This window comes from Branchiostoma floridae, chromosome 1 (genome assembly GCF_000003815.2).
Source record: "Branchiostoma floridae strain S238N-H82 chromosome 1, Bfl_VNyyK, whole genome shotgun sequence".
Lineage (NCBI taxonomy): Eukaryota > Metazoa > Chordata > Leptocardii > Amphioxiformes > Branchiostomatidae > Branchiostoma > Branchiostoma floridae.
In genome coordinates this window covers 33,634,853-33,660,424 of record NC_049979.1, presented here as the reverse complement: position 1 = coordinate 33,660,424, position 25,572 = coordinate 33,634,853, and the positions used below count along the sequence as shown (strand labels likewise).

At 42.0% G+C, this 25,572-nt stretch overlaps 1 protein-coding gene across 17 annotated transcripts in view; it reads right to left on the bottom strand.

Annotated features, from left to right (window-relative positions):
* The window catches only part of LOC118410575 (kielin/chordin-like protein), a 113,466-nt gene that overhangs the window by 56,646 nt on the left and 31,248 nt on the right, over nt 1-25,572 (bottom strand). For all 17 annotated transcript variants that reach the window (XM_035812350.1, XM_035812358.1, XM_035812394.1 and 14 more), the window contains exons 6-26: nt 18,285-18,497; nt 17,031-17,198; nt 16,285-16,374; nt 15,734-15,850; nt 14,742-14,867; nt 14,076-14,198; nt 11,880-11,996; nt 11,275-11,400; nt 10,322-10,447; nt 9,271-9,393; nt 8,176-8,295; nt 7,625-7,744; nt 6,684-6,809; nt 6,245-6,343; nt 5,338-5,487; nt 3,836-3,970; nt 3,407-3,505; nt 2,804-2,926; nt 2,359-2,454; nt 1,358-1,480; nt 389-484 (exon numbers count right to left, since the gene is read on the bottom strand). In XM_035812350.1, the coding sequence (XP_035668243.1) occupies nt 389-484; nt 1,358-1,480; nt 2,359-2,454; nt 2,804-2,926; nt 3,407-3,505; nt 3,836-3,970; nt 5,338-5,487; nt 6,245-6,343; nt 6,684-6,809; nt 7,625-7,744; nt 8,176-8,295; nt 9,271-9,393; nt 10,322-10,447; nt 11,275-11,400; nt 11,880-11,996; nt 14,076-14,198; nt 14,742-14,867; nt 15,734-15,850; nt 16,285-16,374; nt 17,031-17,198; nt 18,285-18,497 (2,616 nt within the window). The remainder of the gene's footprint in view (nt 1-388; nt 485-1,357; nt 1,481-2,358; nt 2,455-2,803; nt 2,927-3,406; nt 3,506-3,835; nt 3,971-5,337; nt 5,488-6,244; nt 6,344-6,683; nt 6,810-7,624; nt 7,745-8,175; nt 8,296-9,270; nt 9,394-10,321; nt 10,448-11,274; nt 11,401-11,879; nt 11,997-14,075; nt 14,199-14,741; nt 14,868-15,733; nt 15,851-16,284; nt 16,375-17,030; nt 17,199-18,284; nt 18,498-25,572) is intronic.

Genomic DNA, 25,572 nt, shown 5'->3' with positions numbered 1-25,572 from the left:
CAAATACACATCACTTGTCAAATTCAAATACACATCACTTGTCAAATTCAAATACACATCACTTGTCAAATTCAAATACACATCACTTGTCAAATTCAAATACAATCACTTAGCAAATTCATTACACAAAAATTGTTTGAAACTATTTGACATACAGTGACATGCCATTAACACATGACCAATTTTGTAAACTTGACTTGGGGCAATCATATATTTGTTGACATTTCATCATCAGCATAACAATTTAATATGTTGGAAACTGGTTTCTAATTCCATTCAAAACAATACCCTAATCTGAAGTTTCAAAACTTTTGTGCCAAGTTTACAGCATTGAATATTCCCCTTCATCAAAGAAAATGTAGCTAGCTACAAAATATTATGTACTCACCAATAGCACATGATGGCCCCATGAATCCTTCTCGACAAAGGCAAACACCATTCTCACATTTGCCACCATTTTCACAGGCAGGCTGGCAGGTGCCATCTATACAAAGGTAGAAGAATACATTGAGCATATGGTCACAAGCAAAGCATTGCATTAATTGACTGTAGGTGAATTATATCTTAAATAAATACAGTTCTGTTATAAGTTATAGGACTAAACGTTTGAAAGAGGGAAGCAATGAAACCAGATTTTGGTTCTTTCTTGTGCTCTCTTTGGTACAACACATTTCTTGTCATCTCTTTTGTATAACACAGTCACCCGCTTCTGTATCTGAAACCTGTATAGCCGGTATTACTGTCCTCCTGCGTAAAACACCTTCTTTGCATGCACACAGTGCAGCAGCAGCTTGTTACATTTACCCTGAATTACCTGTCACTAGCGCTGGGTACCGGTACACTGTACACTGTATCAGTACCCATGCAGCCAAGTGACAGGTAATTCAGGGTTTTCTTTTTGGACCGGTCCGAAAAAAACAGACCGGACGGGATCTTGGACCCATTACAAAGTAAACAGATTACTTGATCAGGCATTCACACTTTTTGGCGCTTGCTGGTGTAAGAAAATAACAAAAGCGAAGTAGAGTTTATAGTCATTTCTACCAAGTTTTACAGTCAATCGTAAAAAGGCAGTTAGCCTTGCAGGGTTTTAAAACGCCAGTGTGAGTCTGATACTCCACAAAACAGATGTATTTATTACTTTGTAGAGAAATGGACCATTGTTGTGAGCATCATCCATTGTCACATGTTTTCGCATACTGAACAGGTCCAGGTTCTGGTCCGGACCTGGACCTAAACTTTCTGTACCGGTACCCATCCCCACCTGTCACACCCAACCTTTGCACATTTATCTGCGATTAGTGTTTAAAGCTATCCAGCAACAATGCAAAAAAGTTACATTGATTTGTATCCTTACCAGAGCAGGTTTTGCCATCTGGGTTGAGGGTAGTCCCTGCTTTACAGAAACAGTTGTAGCTGCCAAAAGTGTTCCTACAGATTTCATCACATTCACCATTGTTCTCCAAGCACTCATTCACATCTGTAAAACACAACAGACTTTAGACGAAAAAAATGTGAAGAAACTTACGTTTACACCAGTGACATGAAAATAATCACATAAGGGCTCCGGACACTAAAAGGGCTCCGGACACTAAAAGGAGTACATGGACACTACAGTGATAAAGCCACTACAAGAATACAGACACTACAGGGCGTTGTAGATTTCGATGAACATGTTGTTTCATGACATGTCTAATATATTATATAGCATTGGTTTAAAGTCAAGTTTTGGCATATTGCAAAGGAGCAGTCTTAAAACAAAACAGTTATAAGACATTTGCAGCGATTATGAAGCATTTTTTCACAGAATTTTGCAATGAATTTAAAACAGGGGTGTACAGAAAAAAAGGGGGTACAGGACACTACAGATTGTACATGTCTGGACATTACAGGGGGTACATACACTACAAGGGGTATGGATATTACAAGGGGTACAGACACTACAAGGGGTATGGATATTACAAGGGGTACAGACACTACAAGGGGTATGGACATTACAGGGGGTACAGACACTACAAGGGGTATGGATATTACAAGGGGTACAGACACTACAAGGGGTATGGATATTACAGGGGGTACAGACACTACAAGGGATACGGAAATTACAAGGGGTACAGACAGAACTGACATATGGACACTACATTACATGGTACATTTCAATGTACATGCAGATGTTATTTTAGGAAATATTTTTAAGTTAATGACTACTAAGCCATGTTTTCAACAGTGTTTGCCTTCTTTAAAAAAATTTCAGACCAATGATGTAGATTTGTTCAACAGACAGGCCACTTCCATCGTTAAACTAAATATAGGTCATAGTCAGTCACTATATGAGCAAGTAGGACAAAGCAAACTAACCTTGCTGGCAGGTTGGTCCATTTAGTCCTGTCGGACACACACACTTGTTGTTCACACAACTCCCTCCACTCATACAGTCTGGGAAGCAGCCAATCTCTGCAAAAACAAGTTTGACGTCACAACTATTTGGTGGTCATCAATTTGAAGGTAAGTAGTACGTGTATGATTCATTTCACAGGTAAGGGGGTGCAATGAAGGTGTTTCCTTTCAGCGGTGTATTACTCTTACATGAATTGTATATCATTTTGTTCAATCTTCCAAAATGCTCAAAATTTGACAAAACGGCTTTGTAAGCTTATGTGTGTAGAGGGAACATTATGAGAATGTGCACATGAACATGTGTTGGTGTGTGTCATTTATTCATCATCATAGACTCATTTTGTAACAATGGTCCTTGCTTTTCTGCTTTGAATATAAATTGTAAATAGGTAAATAAGGATACAACCTTTGCATGTCTTGCCATCCGCATTAAGAGTGGAGTCGGGAGGGCAGAGACACTGGAAGCTGCCGAAGGTGTTCTGGCAACGATGAGCGCATTCAGATACATTGGTCTGGCACTCGTTTATATCTGCAACACAAATGAAGTCAAATCCTCTTCATCTTAAAAGCGTAATTGGATAGCGTAGGTTCTAACTAGTCACCATGTTCATCATGGTGTCACTTATACTGGCAATTTTGACAGAAGTCTCAAGCCGGAAGGATTATTTTAGTGCGATGTTGGATGATGCGAGAAGGGTGTACATTTCTCACCAATATGTACATGTACATGTACATGTCATCCGACGACTTCCGGATTAGTGCAGCGAATCATTTCATCTGAAGAAGGGCGGAGTGCTCGACCGAAAATTTATGGTGAGTCCCTTCTTTGTGTTGGAACAAAGTTTAAACCTTTTCAATATGGAATTTACCAACACAGATGAGCTTTCATTTGGATAACTAACAGGACTGTTGAGTTATCTAGGAGCATACTCCTAGAAAGCATTCACAGCCAATGCCAGTCATCTCACCTACAGCACAAGTTTTGCCTATTAGCTCTGGACACACTCACCTATAGCACAAGTTTTGCCAGTAAGTCCTGGTGGACACACACACTCCTTCTCCACACAGCTTCCGCCATTAGCACAAGGTGGGCTGCACCCACCAGCTCCTAGTAGAGGAAAGTCTTAGTAGTAATATCATTCTCTATTCAATTTCTTTATTTGATTATTTACTTCATTTACTTCAACAGGAGCTCTCATTGGGTCATTCCTAAATATGTGCATTCTTGGCATTTTCCCCTTAAAAGCTCGTAAGGTACATGTAATGTTACAACTATCAAAACTTGTGAGCACAATGGATCGTGTAATAAGAATCTTCATATCAATGAAGTACTGCAATGCTTATTGATACACCATCAGTATCCTTAGGCTACTAGATAATCTGCTGTGTCTTAGTTACATCTTCGTGACCTGGCTTCCAAGGAAAGCCTCACTCTTACCTATCTCACAGTTGAGTCCAGTGAACCCATCGGGACATTCGCAGTAGGTGATGACACAGCTGGTGTAACAGCCGCCCGACACACGGCAGGTTCCGCCATTCAGACACGTCCTGTCACAGGTAGGCTGGGGTGACACTGAGGGGCAACAAGTCACAACTCACAACCACCCCTCGCTGTATGTCATGATATTTTCTCTCACCATTACTCAGCACACTTTGCAAAATGAAATGTTAGACTCCTTTCTTCGCAGGTGATAAACTTATGTTCAGGCTTCTTTTTTATACTACTATGATAAACAACTCCTCCCTGAACATGTAACACTCAAGTATCAAACAAGTCTCCTTTTATACTGCAGAATTACCACATCGTTCCCACACAGCTAGTACCACATGTACCACATCGTTCCCACACAGCTAGTGCCACTCGTATCACATTGCTCCCACACAGCTAGTACCACATGTACCACATCGTTCCCACACAGCTAGTGCCACTCGTACCACATCGTTCCCACACATCTAGTGCCACATGTACCACATTGTTCCCACACAGCTAGTACCACATGTACCACATCGTTCCCACACAGCTAGTGCCACTTGTACCACATTGTTCCCACACAGCTAGTGCCACTTGTACCACATTACTCCCACACAGCTAGTACCACATGTACCACATTGTTCCCACACAGCTAGTGCCACTCGTACCACTTTGTTCCACACAGCTAGTGCCACATGTACCACATTGTTCCCACACAGCTAGTGCCACTCGTACCACTTTGTTCCACACAGCTAGGGCCACATGTACCACATCGTTCCCACACAGCTCGTGCCACTCGTACCACATTGTTCCCACACATGTACAGCTAGTGCCACATGTACCACATTGTTCCCACACATGTACCGCTAGTACCACATTGTTCCCACGTGTACCACATTGTACCCACACAGCTAGTACCACCAGACTGGTACAACGGTTCGGACACATTTAGAGCCACTGGTACCACACAGCTAGTGCCACTTATACCACATCGTTTCCACACATCTAGTGCCTCTTGTACCACATCATTCCTACACAGCTACTGCCACAGGTACCACACTGTTCCCACACAGCTAGTGCCACATGTACCACATTGTTCCACATATAGTTAATACCACTTGTACCACACTATTCCCAAACAGCTAGTGCCACTCGTACCACATCCTTCCCACACAGCTCCACATGTACCACACTGTTCGCACACAGCTAGTGCCACATGTACCACATCATTCCCACACAGCTAGTGCCTCTCGTACCACATCCTTCCCACACAGTACCACACTGTTCCCACACAGCTAGTGGCACTTGTACCACACTGTTCCCACACAGCTAGTGGCACTTGTACCACACTGTTCCCACACAGCTACTACCACATGTACCACATCGTTCCCACACAGCTAGTGACACATATACCACATCCTTCCCACACAGCTAGTGCCACTTGTACAAGTGGGTAGTACTTTTTCAACCTGGCACACAGGTGCGTCCATCAGGGTGGAGGGTGAGGCTGGGCGGACAGGTGCAGTAGAAGCTGCCGGCGGTGTTCACGCAGGTGTGGCTGCACTTCCTGTAGCCACTGCAGTAACCACACGTCTGCAGCACCTGGCACTCGTCAATGTCTGTCAGGAGACAAACAGGGTAAATTCAGGATAACTGTAACATTATACAATGACATATAGAATACAACACAGTGTATTCCGTATCACCTGAGGTATCAGCCCAACGGGCTGGGACCGAGAATTTGAACAAATTTGGTGCCCTCGAACAAAAAGTGGTGCAACAGTAATGTTCCAACGTCCGAATGAGGTATTCGAACTTTCGATGGCGCCACACTCGGCCCACTCGAAACAGTTCGATTTATTGGAATGGAGGCCCATGTGATACACCTTTTGAACCTGTGCAATACGGAAGTTATGGCCCGGTCTGGAACACCCGTACTGAACGTTTTCGCATCACAGGTATGACATAAATGTACTTACAACCCTATATATAAGCACAATGACCACATAACGTGTAACACAAGACCACAGGCATACTCATTATCATTTACTACACCTCTTCTGACAATCTTCTCCAATATAACCACAGACTGAGCACTTTGTGGCTAAGCATTCACAGACAATATTACAATATTAGCAAATGATATATGAACTGTGAACTTACCTGATTAACCACTACAGACAAGTCAATTTTTGCATGTAAAATGGGATGTTACAAATTCCTGTTCCTATACTGTAGTTGTGCATTTATCAGCATTGTTCAAGTGTCATACAACACATTTCTCGCCATTGTCTGCAACGATTGTGAAAAGAGCAGTAGCTGTACACAGTCAGTAGTTTCTATGCTCACACACAGCTATATAGTGAGCTGCCTCACCTACACAGTTGACTCCAGTGGAGTCTGGCCTGAAACCCTGAGGACACTGCATGGGGCAGGGGATGGAGACTTCCGGGCAGCCTGTACCGGTGTCTGTGGCTGTGGGAGGGAGAAATGGTGTGCTTTCAATGTAACGTTTCAGTGGTGACGTAAATGATTTTTCTACATTCTGATGAGAAAGCTACTGGGCCATCATTTACTGCAGGTAGTAAAATCATTCTTTATTCGAAAATAAGAAATTGACATGAATCCCAGATCATATCGTCCATAACATGCCAAATGTGCTGCAGAACACTAACAAATTAAACAGTATTGCACATTGTTGTCTCTCAAGTACAATAAAATCTTCAAGTATAGACTGGCAAGTTGTCATTCTTCATGTTTACCTTTGGTAAAGCTTGCTGGAACATCAGGTTAACTTTGCATTCTGGTTACTCACCTTGACACCTCTTTCTGTCAGGCATGAGCCTGTAACCATGGTTACAGGTGCAGTAGTAGCTGCCGTGTATGTTGACGCAGCTGTGATGGCAGCCGCCTTGGCTGGGCTGGGCACATTCGTCACGATCTGACGCAACATACAGGGAAAACTGCCATCAAATAACGAACAATACCGTCACAAGATGCGTATGTGGCCTTTAAAGCATTTTCACCAGCTTCTGAACCAAAGAATCTGACTGCTTGGTTAAGTACTTAATATGTTTATTTATGCCCAGTAAACAACGCAATAGTCATTCTTGAGACCTAACTTCAAATGCTTATTCTACTAGACCTAACTTCAAATGCTTATTCTACTATCGTCAAACATGTACATGATGTGTAGTCTATATTTACATGAATTGTACATGTAGATGACAAGCAATGTGCCTGGTGATGAAGACATACAAGCTATAGGTGACAAAACATAGTGACAAAGCTATAGTTACAAAGTTTGAGCATTGTTCCAACACAAGGGAAACACTCGAATTTTCAGTCGATCTCGCCAACCTTCATCAAATTCAGTCCATTTTTTTAATTGCTTCTGATGTCATCAAACTTCCGACTTCTGGAACATCAGAACAGTGAATCAGATATCTAATGAAGGTCAGCGAGATCGACTGAAAATTCATGGTGTCACTGAGTGTTTCTCTTGTGCTGGAACAAACTTCATAACTATGGAGACTTTGAGACTTTATTAGAAAATCCAATAATGACATGCCCTAGGGCATGCCATTTATCTTCCTGGACCTCATACATAGATAACATACATACAGTGGTCAAAATTTACAACATCAATTAAAAACAGTCATGGTATATACACAAAACGCAAGGATTCTATCAACACAGATGAGTCTTCATTTGAGTGACGAAACTGCTATCATCTAGCATTAATACAACACTGACCTTCGCATCGCTGGCCATCAGGCATCAAGCTGAGTCCCCGGGGACAGAGGCACTGGAACCCCCCTTCTGTGTTCACACACTGGTGAGAGCAGGGGTTGTCTGCACCACACTCGTCCTCATCTGGAATACACAGCAACATTGGGCTTTGCACAAGCACAGTTGTAATGTCCCCTTGCCTACCCTAACCTGTAGTCTTGCGGACAGAACGGAACCCAGGCTACTACTAGTTCAAAGAAAATGTTTTATGCTAATGCTACTTCAACTTTATCTGTAGACGTTACCTAAATCCATTGTTTTTAAAAACATGGTATTCCTGGTGACTAGGTGGACAGATGTTGATTTCAAACTGCAATATTTTGAAACTTTGAAAATATTGTCATTTGAAAACACTGTCGGCAAGTTTTACATCTTGGCTTCCAATTCTAGAAGTATATTAATTTTTTGCAGTATAGATTTATATTTAACCCAATATTTCAATTAAAGCATTTCTAATTGATGTGTATGAGAAATAAATCTATATAAAATCCAGCCATCTGGTAGTCATTGTTTACCGACACACTGTCCGTTGGGGTCTATGGTATATCCATCCCTGCACACGCACACGTAGCTACCGATGTTGTTCTGGCAGCCGTGCTGGCAGCCATTCCCACCAAGCGCACACTCATCGATATCTGTAAAAAGATGATAATACATAAACCGGTGCAATGGCCGAGTGGGTAGAGTGTTCGCCTTGCATTCGGTAGGTCGTGAGTTCGACCCCCGGCCGAGTCACCAAAGACTCTAAAAAATGGTACATGCTGCACTCTCTGCTTAGCACTCAGCACTAATGAGGAAGAGTATGGAAGTTAAACACACATCACTACCAGCGGACCAGCCCTCTGCTGTAGTGGCTTGCACATGTGTGGCCCAAGGGCTTTGAAGTGGGGATGGGCACCACCCTACGCGTCTGTAGATGCATGGGCAAACTTTAACTTTTTAACTTTTTAAACATTCAGTACACTCTATGATACTTTTTTTTGTAGTGGATAGGCTAGCAGGCACAAGATCAAGAGGTCTCAGGTTCAATTCCTGGCTAGAGATCATCATCAGGAAAGGCACTTAACCAGACTTTCCTCACTCCACCCAGGTGTAACAAATTGAATGTTAACCTGACTTTGGTTGGGGAGTTCCTTCTACCTCGCATACAAAACACCTTCCCAGTAAAAATGTTAGGAATTTGATAAATAGGGGATGAAAATATATATAAGCATCACTGCACAACAATTGAATGGCAACAACAATCAAAAATATCAATTTAAACGTGACTTCACTGATAGGTGAATAGCAACCAAAATGTACATGAAGTGGTCCTTGGTGCTGAATGTGCTATCCATTGCTGGCGTCCATTCAAAGACCATAGCAGTGATATGGAAAACCAAAGCCCCACACATATTGAAAACCTGTCTATGGATTCTGAAGTACATGTAAATATCAGCACTTGACATTACTTGTCCAGCCATCAGTCTGTAGCATGTGGAACTGAATATCAGCACTTGCCGTTACATGTTCTGCCATCACTCCCTATTGTGCAGAACTAAATATCAACACTTGCCGTTACATGTTCTGCCATCACTCCCTATTGTGTAGAACTAAATATCAACACTTGCCATTACAAGTCCTGCCGTCACTCCCTAGCGTGTAGCCTGGCGGACAGGAGCAGGAGAACGACCCCATCGTGTTCTGACACTCATAGTGGCACATCCTGGTATGGACCTGACATTCATCCACATCTGCAACAAAAACAAACAACTCTAACAACTGACACTTTCGGCGGACGTTAGACATGCACCAACCCTACGGCAGTTTAAAGCTGCCCTAAGACACACTCCTCTGCACATTGACCTCTGACCTCCACCATTGACGTTTTTGGTTGACATCGACAACTGTTCTTGGTAATGACGCTTCGGTTTATTTGTATATATTGTTTGTAGTCCTCTGGTTGTCTTACTGAATGTACACGTTTCGTTTTTGTTATTTATGTAGTGGGCCCCCTTGGAAATCAACTTCAAAAAAGTTGAAGGGGCCACCCACATGTCTGGAGATGAATAAATAAATAAATAAAGACAGAAAGTACCATTTCTTATGTGTATTCCAACTGTTAAACCTTTATGGAAAGAAACATATTGTCACAACATTTTTCCTCCATATCCTTCAATATTTTTTCTCCATTATGTCAATTTTTAATTGGTACATGTAGTCCAGTCAGGGTGCCTTATGTACTAAGTATTCTGTTTGGAGCCTTCATCCTACGGGTAAGGCTTAGGTCTCATTTGCACAGTCCCCGTCAGGGATATTGCTCCGGCCGGGCTTCAAAGCCACAAATATGTCATGGTGGATAGCCGAATACCAGGAAGGGTACCCCTCAGTTTTCCCTACGCTACGGGTATTTGTTACAGGTATTTGTTACGGGTCTTTGTTACGGGTATTTGTTACACGTATTTGTTACGGGTATTTGTCCTGGATTCACTTTAAGTTTGACTTAAATTCAACCCAGTGCCTGGTCAAGCCCAATAATACCACGGGAGCCGTAAGGTGTCCTGCAGGGCCACATATAGGGTCATGCCCAAAAGTGCCAAAAAACGACCCATGAACTGTCCCTTTTACCAATTGGGACCTAAGCCTAATAAGGTTAAGCACATAATAATGAAGTAGACTCACCCACACAGTTCTGCCCATTTTCATGCAGCTTGTACCCATCAGGACAGTGACATGTGTAGCTGCCATAGGTGTTGGTGCAGCCCTGTTGGCAAACTCTGGTTCCATAGAGTTCACACTCATCGATATCTGTAAGTAAAGTTCACACTCATCAATATCTGTAAAAAAAGACTTTAGTGTAATCAAATATCAATATTGTCTTGTTTTAGCATTGATATTCAGCATCAGATAAGTGTTTTATACCAAGCCTGTTCTAGTCTGACATGTCAGAAGTGTTTTGTACATGTACCAAGCCTGTCCTTGTCTGACATGTCAGAAGTGTTTTGTACATGTACCAAGCCTGACCTTGTCTGACATGTCAGAAGTGTTTTGTACATGTACCAAGCCTGACCTTGTCTGACATGTCAGAAGTGTTTTGCACATGTACCAAGCCTGTCATCGACTGACATGTCAGAAGTGTTTCGTTCATGTACCAAGCCTGTCGTCATCTGACATGTCAGAAGTGTTTCGTACATGTATTAAGCCTGTCGTCGTCTGACATGTCAGAAGTGTTTTGTACATGTACCAAGCCTGTCATCGTCTGACATGTCAGAAGTGTTTCGTACATGTACCAAGCCTGTCGTCGTCTGACATGTAAGAAGTGTTTTGTACATGTACCAAGCCTGTCATCGTCTGACATGTCAGAAGTGTTTTGTACATGTATCAAGCCTGTCGTCGTCTGACATGTCAGAAGTGTTTTGTATATGCATCAAGACTGTCATCGTCTGACATGTCAGAAGTGTTTTGTACATGTATCAAGCCTGTCGTCGTCTGATATGTCAGAAGTGTTTTGTACATATACCAAGCCTGTCATCGTCTGACATGTAAGAAGTGTTTTGAACTAAGGCTGTCCTAGTCTGACAAGTCACATGTTAAGTGTTTCGCACTAAGCCTGTCCCAGTCTGACATGTACCAACCTCCACAGCCCCGTCCATCAGACGTCAAGACGAAGCCCCTGTTACAGGAGCAGAAGTAGCTGCCCACGTTGTTGACGCACATCTGCTCACAACGACCCCTGTCAGGCTGCCGACACTCGTCAACGTCTACAGGAAGGTAAAGGAAACCAATCAGAAAGAAGCACAGAAAGAGTAACAACATGACAATGTATTGTCATAATTTTGCTTAAAGGGGGAATAAAGGAGTGGTGTAAGCTATTCCATGACTTGATTTTCAAATCATCATACTAGTATCCATACGCACCCCATATTTAGGGGAGTCCAGATATAACACCAGACATGACACCTCTGGTTTTTCTGAAATGTGGCACTTGCCAATTGTTGAATGTTAACAGTAGAGTGTGAAAACATGATTTAACATTACATGAACAATGGTTTTGTGCAAAGCAATATTGTCACATTCATCAGGAAATTAGTAGATACAAATGTACATGTAACAAGATTGGGTGGTGTTAATGTCCATTTTCAGGCAATATTGACTACCACCATTAATCTTGCTTCAGCTGATTTTGTCTTCATTTTGCAAAGGTAGGTCTCTCCCTACTATAACCAACAGTGAGTCTCACCGACACATCTCCCTCCTTCCATGTTATAACCCTGAGGACAGGCACACTGGTACGACCCGATGGTGTTCACACACGCCCCCTGGCAGATCCCAGCAGTCACTGCACACTCGTCTATGTCTGGAAAAAAGGAGTCACTGCATTTTAACATACACATGGGCACCAGCAATATAAATTTGATTATATGGATGACATTTGTGTGCATATCAACATTCGGTCCTTTCAACCACGCCATTCAAATGGTACAAAGCAGCTGCAAAACAAGCAAATATATGCCGAATATGTAAATTGATATACATGTATCGGAAAACATATAATAATGTGACAGGATAACGTCAACTAAAGGTAAAAGAAGATATTGTAAAAGAACAGAAACAAAGAATCTATAATCATTTGGTATTCCATACTTTGTGCATTTGTTCATTTCTTCAACCTTCCTGACCACTTAGATTTCATAATAGGGGCAACATTTTTCGTCAAACTTTTTTCCTCATGTTCACATCAGTTTTGGGGTTTCCAGAGGATGTCATGACCTAGCTATGTTTTTTGTCTGCCATTCTCGATAGCTGTCATCCACAAGGCTGGCACCCCACACTGGAAATCTGTACGATAAATGTAAATAGACAGCCCAAACAGTATCCCACAGGGGGGCACATGTCGGTGACATCTAGTCTGGACCCTCTGGCAGTTTGTTACTAAGGTTTACAGATGCACAGGCAGCAGAGGCACTGCTCTAATTGACAGACGTCCTGAACTGTCTTTCACATCACCATCTTGACATCAGGTGAAAAAATTATTGTATTTTTTCTGATTCTGGGTGCTGATCTTTGTCTTTATCATTGACCTTTTTTGTTCACTCTTTAAGGAGAGAAATCAAAGGATTTCAACGTGTTCAAGATTGTTGCAGGTCTTTCATACTTAGGTTGTGATCATGTGGGTCATATAGTTCAAAGCAAAAGATCATTCCATAGGCATAATTCACCAACGTCTTCAATAGGCACAGCTAAATGTTGCACAAACATTTCCACAAACTGAAGTAATAATTTGTTAGCCTCTAAATATTTGATTGTGATACAACGTTAACCATTCCCTCCTAAATGAAAACCTGCTGTCAGGATTTGCCATGAGGAGTTGCCACTAATTGCTCTAATTGAATCTCCCAAACTTATTCTGGATGAATCCCAGACAGAGTTACATGTACTTCTAAAAGCACCAGACCTGTCATTTCCTAACACTGTCAAGGGAACAGACTGCAATGCTTGTGCCTCAGTCTCTTTGCCTTGACAATTGTACTTTCACCAGAAAGACATTCAAGAATAGTACATTCAATCATGTATTCTTAATACCAGTTGTACTGAATAACACATGCAATGTTACATGTACATGAGGGAAATAAAGAGGTACAAGGGGTAATCAGTAAGTTATGAGCCTCATAGCAAGAAAAAAGTGTGCTGCTCAAATTTTGGGTTATCAAGTACCATTTAAGCCTTTTAAGATTGTCAAAAATCACCTTTGCAGGCAACACCAAGTAGCAGTGGTAGAGAGAGATTTTAGGAAAAAACATGAACAATTGGCTGTGACCTGAGATCTGGGGGTTAACATGCTCTGCTGAAAGTAAAATTCTCGCTAGTTAAAATCTTAAGGGAATTCTCATAAAAATTTTGACAACATCTCTTAAGATTTCGTGGCATGGGAAACTTGACCCACACAGCCCTGGTCACAGTTCATTCTTGTTTTTCAGATTAGTAACAGATACAGAAGCTGTTACAATAGTGTTATGCTGAAGACCATTATACTGGCTAGTAATACACATACAGAAGCTGGTACATTGACATGCGGTGAAGATGATGATGATGACATGTATATTAAAAGGCTGTTACACCTGAGTTGTTCAGATTATGTCAGATACAGAAGATGGTGTTACTCTGAAGGGCAATTATACCAGCTATACAATACAGATACAGAAGCTGGTATGTTAGCAAATGGGCAGTTACACTGGCTGTACAGATGCAGATACAGAAGATGGTGTGTTACTCTGAAGGGCAACTACATGTATTATGCCAGCTATACAATACATGTACATATACAGACACAATTATGTCAGTAAAGGAGCGGTTATACCAGTTGTACAGATAGATACAGGAGCTTGTATGTTAGTAAAAAGGCGATTATACCAGCTGTTCAGATCCATATCCCTACCTCCACAGGTGCTGCCATCCTCCAGGAGCCTGAAGCCTGATCTGCAGGTGCACTTGTAGCTGCCGTAGGTGTTCTGGCACTGGTGGTGACACCTGGGACGACCTTCTGTGCACTCATTGATATCTGACAATGAACACATTATCACCACATTACTCGGTTGACTTTCATTGTCAAGTTTTCATCTAAATATCTATAGTTAGCATCAAAGTCAGTCCACAACTGACGTTTTGCACATGTATTGAGTCAGTGCTCGAATTACCCACTTGCACAAGCAACCACATTTTGCTTGGAGCAACTTAATTTTAAACCCAGTGTGCAACATGAAATTTTGCAGTTGGAACACCGCTTAGTACGTGCATATTAGCTTTTGTATTCATTTCTTGATAACTTTAAGATAAAACGTAAAAACTAAGTAGTTACATGTGACTGGAAGTGGAAGAAAAGATAATGGTTAAGTAGCTGATTTGAAGGAAGTAATAGCTTGGAAGTGGGGCAACCTGAAATGTGATGATGCAGCCTGACTTTTGACTAAGGTTGTCACCTTAGCAATATAAAAAGTATTTTGAGCAAGGTACACGTTATCTTTTTTATCTTGTTGTTTCGACTTTTCTTTTGAGTAAAAAAAAATTTCAAATATTATTCATTGCCCGTCCAGAGGACACCTACCCATACAGGACCTGCCGTTGTTCAGCAGCCTGAAGCCATGTTGACAGGAACACTGGAAGCTGCCCACGGTGTTCTGGCAGATTTGGTGACACGGGCGCCAGTTGTCCTGAGAGCACTCATCCTCATCTGGAACAGACCAGACAGCTTAGATGGAACATCAGATAAACCATCAACAGGCACGCATACTTAGCCTACAACCCAGTGTTCTAATTTTTTTTCTGTCCCCTGGAAGTTGAATGGAAATTTTGTCGAGCGCCAGAGGCTTCCATGCGACGATCTAAGGTGGTCCGGGAAAATTCTGAAAACTGAAACGCTTTTTCCTGCATTTTGCGGGGCAAATTTTGTCAGTAGAGTAGACTCAGCTTGGTTCAATGGCATCTGTGCTGAATTTCTGGAGATCTTTGCAAAATTTCATTTGTTTCATATCTTTACAATTGTCCATTGCTGAGGATGCAATGGACAAAATTTTTGGCTGTACCCAGCTGCAAATTTCCATCAAAGGACGGAAGGAAAGACGTTGGCTGAAGAGCCTGAGTCGGGATAAAACATTTCAACCTAGCTGTGAAGTCGTGTTTGACTTTGTCACAAGGTTTGTGGTGAAGCACTGAAAATGCAAAGTTGAATATTCAACTTTGATGTAAAGCCACCACGAACATTTCTGCATTATTGTACAGTTGTACTTAGCTGGACATGACTTGTGTCTTACAATGTATGCGATTCCACATTCTGCAGTGTTTTCATAACATACATATTAACACATCCGTGAGCAGTTTCATCAGGTTGGTACGTCACTGAATAAAGAAACTCTTTTTACACAACCAATACTTTATTCTCACCGACGTTTCGGTGAGAATGAAGCAATGGTTGTGTAAAAAGAGTTTCTTTATTCACTGTACATATTAACACTTCATTACAATTATGTCATAAAAAGAGCTGATTAAATCTGTCTACAGAATCATGATCATGTGACTTAGATGTAAGGGGTGACTCACCGATACATCTTGTGCCGTCTGCATCCAGCTTGAACCCCTCCAGACAGGTACAAGTGAACCCTCCCTCGCTATCTCTGCACCCCTGGCTACAGTGGGACTGGGTACATTCATCAATCTCTGTGGGGAACCAACAAAGTCAATGGTGAGGCAGAATCAGGCTTAGAACTCCAATGCAGGACACATTTCTAGGTTTAAACTTACTGTACATGCTGTCTAGCGGTGGGCCACACAACGCAATTACTACAGCAGGGGGCTAGTCCACTGGTAGTGGTGTGTTCAACTTCCATACTCTTTCCCGAATGCTGAGTGCTAAGCAGAGAAAGAAGCATGTATCATTTTTAAAGTCTTTGGTATGACTCGGCCGGGGATCGAATTCACGACCTACCGAATGCAAGGCGAACACTCTACCCACTACGCCATTGCACCGGTGTAGCAGTACCCACCCCTAATTCTGTTAGTAACTTAAAACATAATATAAATAAATATTGACACCAGATAAAGGTAGGGTTGCTGGTAAATGATCATCGCTGTTAGAAGTTAAATTTCCTCACCCACACACTGTTCTCCGTATGGTGTCTGCTGAAGCTCAAACCCAACACCACATATCTGCTCTCCACCTGGACAACCACTGGTGCAATCTCCTGTGAAATATATCACAATATCAATCAGGTAATTAGGGCCTGTGAAGGACATAGTAAGCAAACAGATGAGCTGTGTCAATTTGATTGTATGGATGACATCCTCTGGGGCCCCAAGACTGGTACGAGCATGTAAACAAATTTAAGAGTCTGACAACAACAAAAAATTGCAGTCATGATGAGAACTTCATGAAGTGGTCAGGAAGGTTGAATAAATGACTAAGAACACACAAACTATGGGATACAGAACAATTATTGTAAATTTGTTGTTCTTTCACATCTTCCTTTTGACTTTTTGACTAACTTTCAATTGGCATTCTACATTAGAAGCAATTTTTCTACATTTTTTTTTTCAATTCACGGCATACATTTGCTCATTTTGCAGCCGCTTTGTACGATGTACTGTATGGTTGGAAATTTGGGGGGAAAACGGCCAAAATATGCACATGGACGTCATCCATATACTCAAATTGACATGGCCTGAATAGCAAGATGAGTGCTGACCTGGAATGATGACAGAAGTAGGCATGCCTATTCCCTAGGTACAATAAAAATGCTAATGACAGAATTTTAGAAACTGCTTCTTTTCACAGAGGCCGCAATGGCTGCTTTTTTCAAAAGCTCTTGTTTCTTATATGACTAGAAGGTTGACTCCTGACCTGGAAGGATGACAGACGTAGGTATGCCTGGTACAGGGGAGCAGGTTCTCCTGTTGGGCTGCAGGACGAAGCCGGGCTGACAGCTGCAGTAGTAACTGCCCACCGTGTTCTGGCACTCCTGCTCACACAGTCGGTAGGAGTTACCGTATCTCGTGCACTCATCCACATCTGCAGGGACATTTTGTAGCGTTCTTTAGGCCACACCAATTTCTTGGTTCACGGATTTTTTCATAAAAAATATGGAGAGATAGGGCGAAATAAAAATAAAAATTTTAAAACGGTTGGGGTAAAGATAAGGGCTAATCCAAAACACTAAGAATAAAAAGTTTTCAGCTTGAAAAAAGTACAAAAACACTATTACTGTACAGTAACTGCAATAATGGTACCCACATTTTAGAGTACTCTAAATTTGCTACACCAGAAAGTTGGTGAATGGCTTTAATAATGGTGAAAATTTGCTGAGTGGTAATTATTATTTTTATTTTATTTTCCAAAAAATAGGAGCGAGCGAATCCGTGAACCAATGAATTAAATTGGTATGGCCTTAGATGAAAAACAATGGTATGAAAGACGACGAAATTGCTCCTTTTGTGACGATGAGCTCACTACCCTAATGGACGGACAACTTAGTTCTCTTCAGAGCTTGCGGAGAAGAAAATTGAACTGTGTTCTTGAGACATTTTGGTTTGAAAAACAACAAAATTGCTTCCTCACTGAATCCGTTAAAAAGGCCCGGAAATTAAAACTTAAATTGTCAATTTCTCTGCCATACAACATCAGATTTACTTCAGACAAAACTCAAAATTTTGTTTCTTTCAGTGAGTACAGTCCAGCAATGGGGCAAGAGATCATGTGTAACCTATAACTGACATCAACAATACAAGAATGCATGCTGTAAGTTATAGGATTTATATGAAATTTCTCTTACTATGAACTAAAATTGTTTTTCAAATCAGTTAAAAAGTGTGTAACTACATAAGCAGCAGGGACATACTATACAGTTGCCATTGTTAGAATAAGCTTGTTCATGGTTCCAACTGTCCATGTGCAGCAGAATGTATTGTAGGTAATACCGGTATGTCAAAGAAGAAGGCCCCTAAACAGTGTTCTTGCTTGGACCATGTTTCAATTACACATACATGTCTAGACCTGTTTTCTTAATGTCTCAACTTTGACATATTAACCACAATACATCTTGTTGCACATGTGCATTTGGAACCATGAATTATAAGGCTTATAGAGGAGTCGACTTACCTGCACAATATCGGCCGTCTTCCTTTAGCGTGTAGCCATGGTAACAGGTGCAGATGGGCTGTCCGTTGACCAGCTGACATCGCTGTTCACAGCCGGCAGTGGCACAACTGGTTGGCTGTCGCTGGATGGGCTGTCCAGGCTGACATCCGCCGTAGTTCACGCACAGTGTTTGCTGTCCACAGCCATAACCGCTGCATAGTGTTAACGTCTGTCCTGCAGTTGGAAAGAGAGGACATTTTAACCATTATGTTAACCTTTCAGTTTGCCAGAACAGGGTTTGACTATATTAGATACTGGTCCAACCTGTAAGCAAACAGAGACCTGAAAACATACCGTTCTAGGCAAGTATGGTAAATTACAAAATACAGACAATAACCATTAGTGTGGAGTACTACCTGTACCCTTCCCTGGCACTCTAGACAAACCCTCTTACAGGTTACCAAAGAATTTCACTTCAATGAAGGCAATGGTCTTAACAGAAGGACAAGAAGGAGAGTAGTGTTTATGACTATACACATCTTGAATTATCACAATTATTTATGAAGTTCCAATGGAAACCGCTCCGAGGGCAAAAATCTAATTGACCACCAAAAAAATCATCTAGGTTCTTTGATAATGTAGAAGTCACTTGTAATGATCTCACTGTACTACACACTATCTATGGCTTCTTGAGTTACACATTCTTGTCAAATTAACCAAACCAAAAGCATAATCTTTTATTGAAATCAGGTAAAAATTTAACAGCACAGAAAACATGACCCCAAAGGCACCTGTCACACTTTCATATCCCGTTACTGCGGCCCCACGTGAGGGGCTAAATACCAGCATTCCAAATATCTGACCTGCATATCTGAGATTGTATACACAACTGACCCGGGCATACGTCACCCCTGAGCAGCTGTCAGATATGGTCATACCAGCCCACCTTGCCGTGGTACAGCAGGTGTGGGGTAGGCAGGGCTGGGTATGGTGGGAGATACTGTAAATGCAGAAATGTTCGCGGTGGATTAATGTTCACGGCTTTCGCGGTGACCACTTCACCGCGAATCTAAAACCACCGCGAACATTTTTCTACTATGGTATTAGATTGTAGTCTATGGTGTTACCGCGAACTTAAAACCACCGCGAAAAGTCCCTTTTCCCGCTACCGCGAAATTAAATCCCCACGAACTTATATGCATTTACAGTATCCTGTGGGTTAGGACAGTCTGTGTTATGTCTGGGAATGTGCATCAGAGTTTCACTTGTGCTAGAGACTAAGAGTCTAGTGCACAGTCAAACCTATGCTAGTGACCACGTCAGACTCTGTATAAGGACCACCTGGCCATTGATATATTACAGTAGGGTCAGGTACATAACAGTTACTGTTTTTTTTCTTCTTGGTCTGGTCCAAAACAACCACAACGGAAAAATCAGTGGACTGGATTTTGGACCAATAACACACTATATTGGCAGGCGTCCATATGTTTTGGGGCTTACCTGGTGAGTCCAAGGAAATAACAAGAGCAGAGTAAAGTGGAGTTTATATCTATTTCTACCAAGTTGTTACAGTCAAACGTCCTGCAGTTAGTCTTGTTTACATAAAGATAAAATTTTAAAATGCCAGTTAGGGTTGGACACTAAAAAAGATTGCTTTGTAGCCAAAAGGACCATTGTTTTAGCGTCGCCAATTCACAAGTTTTCAAAATCAGGTCCAGGTTCAGGTTTGGACCTGGACCTGATCCTCAGGACCTGAACCAGAGCTGTACTTGAATTTTCTATACCAGTACCCACCCCTATCTACAACAGTTTACTGCAGTGTGCCTTTTTGTTAGAAACTTCTTCGCTGCTGAGATGTAGCTCAGGGATTCAGACTGACTTCTATATACTGTAGTCAGAAGTTCCGTTAACTTATCCATTGCCCTTTATTCCTCCTGACATACAAACTACAAGAAAGTTTTCCAGAACTGTAGGATACTGAAAAAGATCCAAGAAAAGATCTATGACCCAGACCCTACCTTAACATTCACCAGAACTTGCATCTGGGCCTTATTTGTACTGGGTCCTGCACTTGTACACCTATCCAATCCTCCAATGTCATAGGTAGACTACATACATTTGTTTTGTAACAAATTTTCCTTTCTTCAAACTAAATTGTATAATAATTATTGTAAAAAGTTGATAGTCTCTAGATATAGAAAAGAAAAAGGGAGGCAATGCAGGGCTGAACCCACTCATATTATCTTCACCATAATGATTAAAACAAACACCAAATTGGTGTTTGTTTTAATCATTATGGTGAAGATAATTACTGATTGAGCATGTTTTGGTAGGAAACAAAGATGAGTTTCCTCAATACATGTTACATGAATACAGAACCGCCAAATACAAAATAGAAAGCTCTGTAATTGTGATGTTAGATTCTTTCCTGCACCAGATGATACATAAGGCGGTACCCATCTCCATTGTAATAGCCCTTGGGCCACACAATTTTTGTGTAATCACTACAGCAGGGGGCTAGCCTAATGGTAGTGGTGTGTATTCAACTACCATTATTCTTTCCCATTTGCTGAGTGCTAAGCAGAGAGAGCAGCATGACCTGTACCAATTTTTAAGTCTTGACTCAGCCAGGAATTGCTTTCATGACCTACCGAATGCAAGCCGAACACTCAGTGCCCTCTCGACTTTTGCACCTAGTGAGTAATAGTAAAGAGTCACCCCTACATTTTCCCTCCACAGCAGGCCTAATACGAGAGGTTTCACTCCAGGCTACCTCCAGTTTTCATTTCCCCACCTGTAAACCATCTAAACCTCATCCACAAATTGGTCAGTATTGAACCAGGCGTAACCCAAGAGCTGGGAATCCCTCTAGGGATGACCCAGACCAATTACGGGGTCAAGGTCAAGTAGGGTTTCCCTGCTGCTGAAGACTGCCTGAGGGGTTCTCACTGGTGATGGTTCAACCTCAGGACCAGATTAGATCCAGATTAACTCTCCTGACATTAGACCTATACGCAATTATGTGTCAGGTTGCGGCATTGGTTTGGTCGACCCTTGGAACAATCTCCGAGATTGGTGCCATCCATCTGATGGGTGCTCCATATGAACTTGGCAAATTCAATATTTTCCCAAGCTATTTTGCTTAATAATAGTATACACATCAAAATACATTTATTTAATCATTTCAATTTTTTGACCAGATGAAATCAATTGTTTTGGTTTCATATCAATGTGGAGACCATAAAAACATGGTCTTCGTTTTACATTTTTTTGTAGGTCTAGGACGACCATCATATCGTGTCTCCTGTGTATTTTTGACCCAATCAAACTGTGCTGTAAAGCACGCTTTATATACCTGGATCACAATCTTACAGAGAAATCCTGTAAATTCAGAGACAGTCAGAACTTTTCAACTTCTATACATATAAACTTAGATCAACGCATTGACATCAAACTCAGGATTTATGAAAGAGGGACCACACTGGAAGTGTAATAAACAAACAAATAAACACTACCACATTCCTAGTATCCTAATTGACATAGACTCTTATTGCCATCTTTACCAGTGGAACAAGATCTAGAAATACTGTTAGAATGCAATCTCTAGCCTGATATATGCTTTACCTACCAGCCTGGAACCAGGTTTACTGTCAAGGTCAACTGTGGCCAGGATAAAACACTATCTTGACCTTCATTACCCTTGAAGGACAGGCTACATCACCTGTGACAGTTTGACTGAACTGTGAAATCTAATCAGTTCTAAGGTTAATGTCAGATGTCTACTCATGAATGGAAACAGTCTTGTCCTCTAGTAAATTAAAGTAGTCACCATCAGTTGAGGTGAAGCAAGCAGCTTAGTGGTAGTACAATGTGGCTTCGCTACTGTTCATGTTTTTGCCGGTGCGTAGCACCGGCTTAGAGGCGAGAGAAGCCGTTCGTTCAACGGTTTGGTTTGCATGGATGCATGCATGGATCGGTCAATTTAACCAAACTCTTATACTTTTTATAGCCCTTCTATACGCACAATTACGCAATCATGGAGTTAGCGTGGCCGAGCGGTCTACGCGCTGGGTGGATATAGCGATTTGCTTTTGCAGCCGTTTGAACCCCACTTGTAACAATATTTTTTTCCTTGTTAGACAAATCTCATGTAATGTTTTTTTAATAGATGACAGACCAATTCAATAATTTTTCATGTGATTTTGTTTACCATCCAGGCTTTTTCCAAAATACGCACCGGCCAGCTTTTTTCAGAAGCTTTCTTGTTTGGTCAAGCACACCAGGCCACCCCTAATGTTCTCCATAAGTGTGTTGGGTTCTTTGACGTGCAGATGCTTGAGGCTTACACCTGAATGAAGCTCTCTCATATACACTGAACAAGCTTAGGCCGACTTTAGACAGACAACACTTTCATAGTCGTGCGACTGTTGTTGTCGACAACGTTGCCGGCGACGATATTTTTAGGCTGTCTTATAAAGAGGATCAAAATAGTCGTGCGAGGGTTTTTATGGAATCATCGTGCGACCACCTCGGACCCAGTCGCGCGACCCTTCAGCGGGGGGTCCGCGACTATTCCTCACATGTCTAAAAAAAAATCGTCGCCGGCGACGGGACTGGATCATATGCAAATAAGCCTGCAGCATGTTTTTTTTTCTATTTGAAAGGGCATTTTTCTCCGTAAATATACATGCAGTCAGTAATGGAAACGTATTTTTGTCATCAGAAACTGCCTGTTCCAGCGCAATGCCCCGCCACCAGTGGCTACATCCTTCATGATACTAGTAGTAATCTGTAATACCACCGGCGGCAACGAACGCCGGGTTTAATTCCAGATTTTCATGTTTGTTTGCAAGCAAAAGAATAGTAATCTGCTGCATGACGAAAATGAAGAATTCTCCCGCCATTTTTAATTTGCAAGCAAGAGGTCACTGTGGGTCACGCACGCACGCACCGCAGTGGAATCCTGCGCCGCGGGTGTCCTGCAATACTCTGAACGCATGTCTAAAGACAACCGTTGCTCACAAGGAATAGTCAATAACAGTCGCACGACTATATATTTTTAAGTGTTGTCTGTTTGAAGTGGGCCTTACATCCACAAATGCATTGCCATACAACATGTTGTATAAGCTGTTGCCAACCCTCCACACTGCTAGAATCAACCTACGACCCAAGGATCTACAGTATAAATTTGATACCGATACACCATACCGGTAGCCACCCCTAACCCTGAGACTTCATAGTGCAGTGAACCATTCTCAGGCGTCACACCTTTTCTTACTGAATATCCTCCTGTACTGAAGGACACCACCACAAGCCTAATCCTGTTACCTGTCTGCACCCACTGCAGGCCAAAAGGCGAAACATGACACCATAACTGTGCTGCTTCTCAAGAGACCTGTGGGACAGTCTGAATTAGAATCCAAACCTAGACCACTTCTTCATGAACCCAAGAGCAACCTACATTGTAACTTAAACAGATCATGACCATAGGATGTCCACAACATAAAGTTTTGCTGCAGTACCACAGCAAGCCACCAGGTCCCCCATAAGGCCTATGGCTGCGAGGTGGCAACATGCATTTATGTTGCAATTCAGTATGCATGTAGTATCATTTGTCAGACTTCTAGCCCGGATTTCATTTAGGCGCAATGGTAATGGCAAAGTAGCGAGAACACCAATCAGGAGGATGGTATGAAAGGGGGGTCTTGGCCCTTCCACACTGAGGAGATTTTGAATAATGTAAAGTGAATGGTTGGCATTCTAAGGGTACCCATGACGGGACTCTCTTCTTTTTACACCAAATGTAATTGGATGGATTTTTTTGTCAGCACGGAGGGTCATGTCATGACCAGACATTCAGTCCCACAAGTAAATACCAGTAAAGTACCACTTGTTGAAGACTAGCATGATGGACCTCATTTAGCATTGTTTTCACAGGTTACAGGGTGGTGGCTTCTTACGCTAAAATGCACAAGCATCAGCGTTCCCGCCAGGCATACGTCTTTACGTCTTTGGACGCATCTTTTTCTGGAAAGACGCACTCGGCTCAGCTGAATGCGTCCATAAAAAATTCTGAAAGAAAGGCTGACCTGTACCACCAGTGTACAAAATGTATCTGGAATCTTTTTAAAAAATCTGTCTTTATAAGAAGGAATCCTACCTTTACAATTTATACTTCAAATTCTTCACTTTCCGGTCATCCCAGTAGTCTGAGCATGGGGCGGAGGGCGGCACGTTTTACAACTAGCGAATCCATGTGCAACACACCCTGCCACGCGCCAGTCTGAGCCGTCCGTTGCGCAATGTAATTTTTTGTAGTCCGTGAAATACATCTGACAGTCAGCATTCTTTAACACTCGAAGAAATCTTAATATGCAGATTTTATATTCTGATATTAACATAATACTAACTTGTCCTCATTTTCACGTATTTGTTAACGATTTGTGGGCAATACAAGTATTGAACTAACAAACTGTTCTGCGCGAGTGTTGCACATCTCAACAAAAGTTCTCACGCTGTGGGCAGATGATTGGCAGTCGGTATTTTTGACAACAGGCCGCCGGCGCCATGCAGTCCAGATTGGCCACCAGGTCCAAATCCAATCATCTTAATAACCAATCAGCATTCGATAAATGTAATGTTACACTCTGTCATTGGTCACCGGGAAAAAAAGTTGCCGACTATTAGCGCACGTGATGTTGGTAGCCGCCCGTGTCGTCTGGCAACTTGTGTTTCTTCCCTAGCTGCTAACAATTTACTATTAAAGTTTCCCCATTTATCCAAGTTAAAAAACGTGCGCGGTAAATAAGTGAAGAATTCAAAACTATACACTTTATTTCTTATTTACAAAATTCCTTTTGTTTCAAAAAGACAAAATTTGCGGCAAAAAAGGGGCCGCAATATTGTTGTCAGGCGTCGATCGAGTCGGTTGTGCACTAGCATTGGCCTCCGTGGCACATGGCGCGGCACGCCCCCCTCCCCAGATGGATCGTCGATCGCAGCGCCCAGCACGTTGGGACGTCTTTCTGGCTACTCCTTCAAGGTTACACCGGCACTGATCACTGCCAAAGAGGCAGCAGATTGTCCTCCTTCGAGTAATGTATAACGTCCTTGGTCTATTTAAAAAGAAATCCAACCAAAGATTTCACTCCGAAAACAGGGTTACCTGAGGTCGCAGGAAACAAACGCACGCTCGTAGAAAATGACGGCGCGGCCTTGTAAAACCCCACCGATTCGAAAAATTTGAGTAAAATCATCGGGCAAAATAGAAAAAAACACAAAGTGTGATGGCGCCGTTATTTTATCGTCT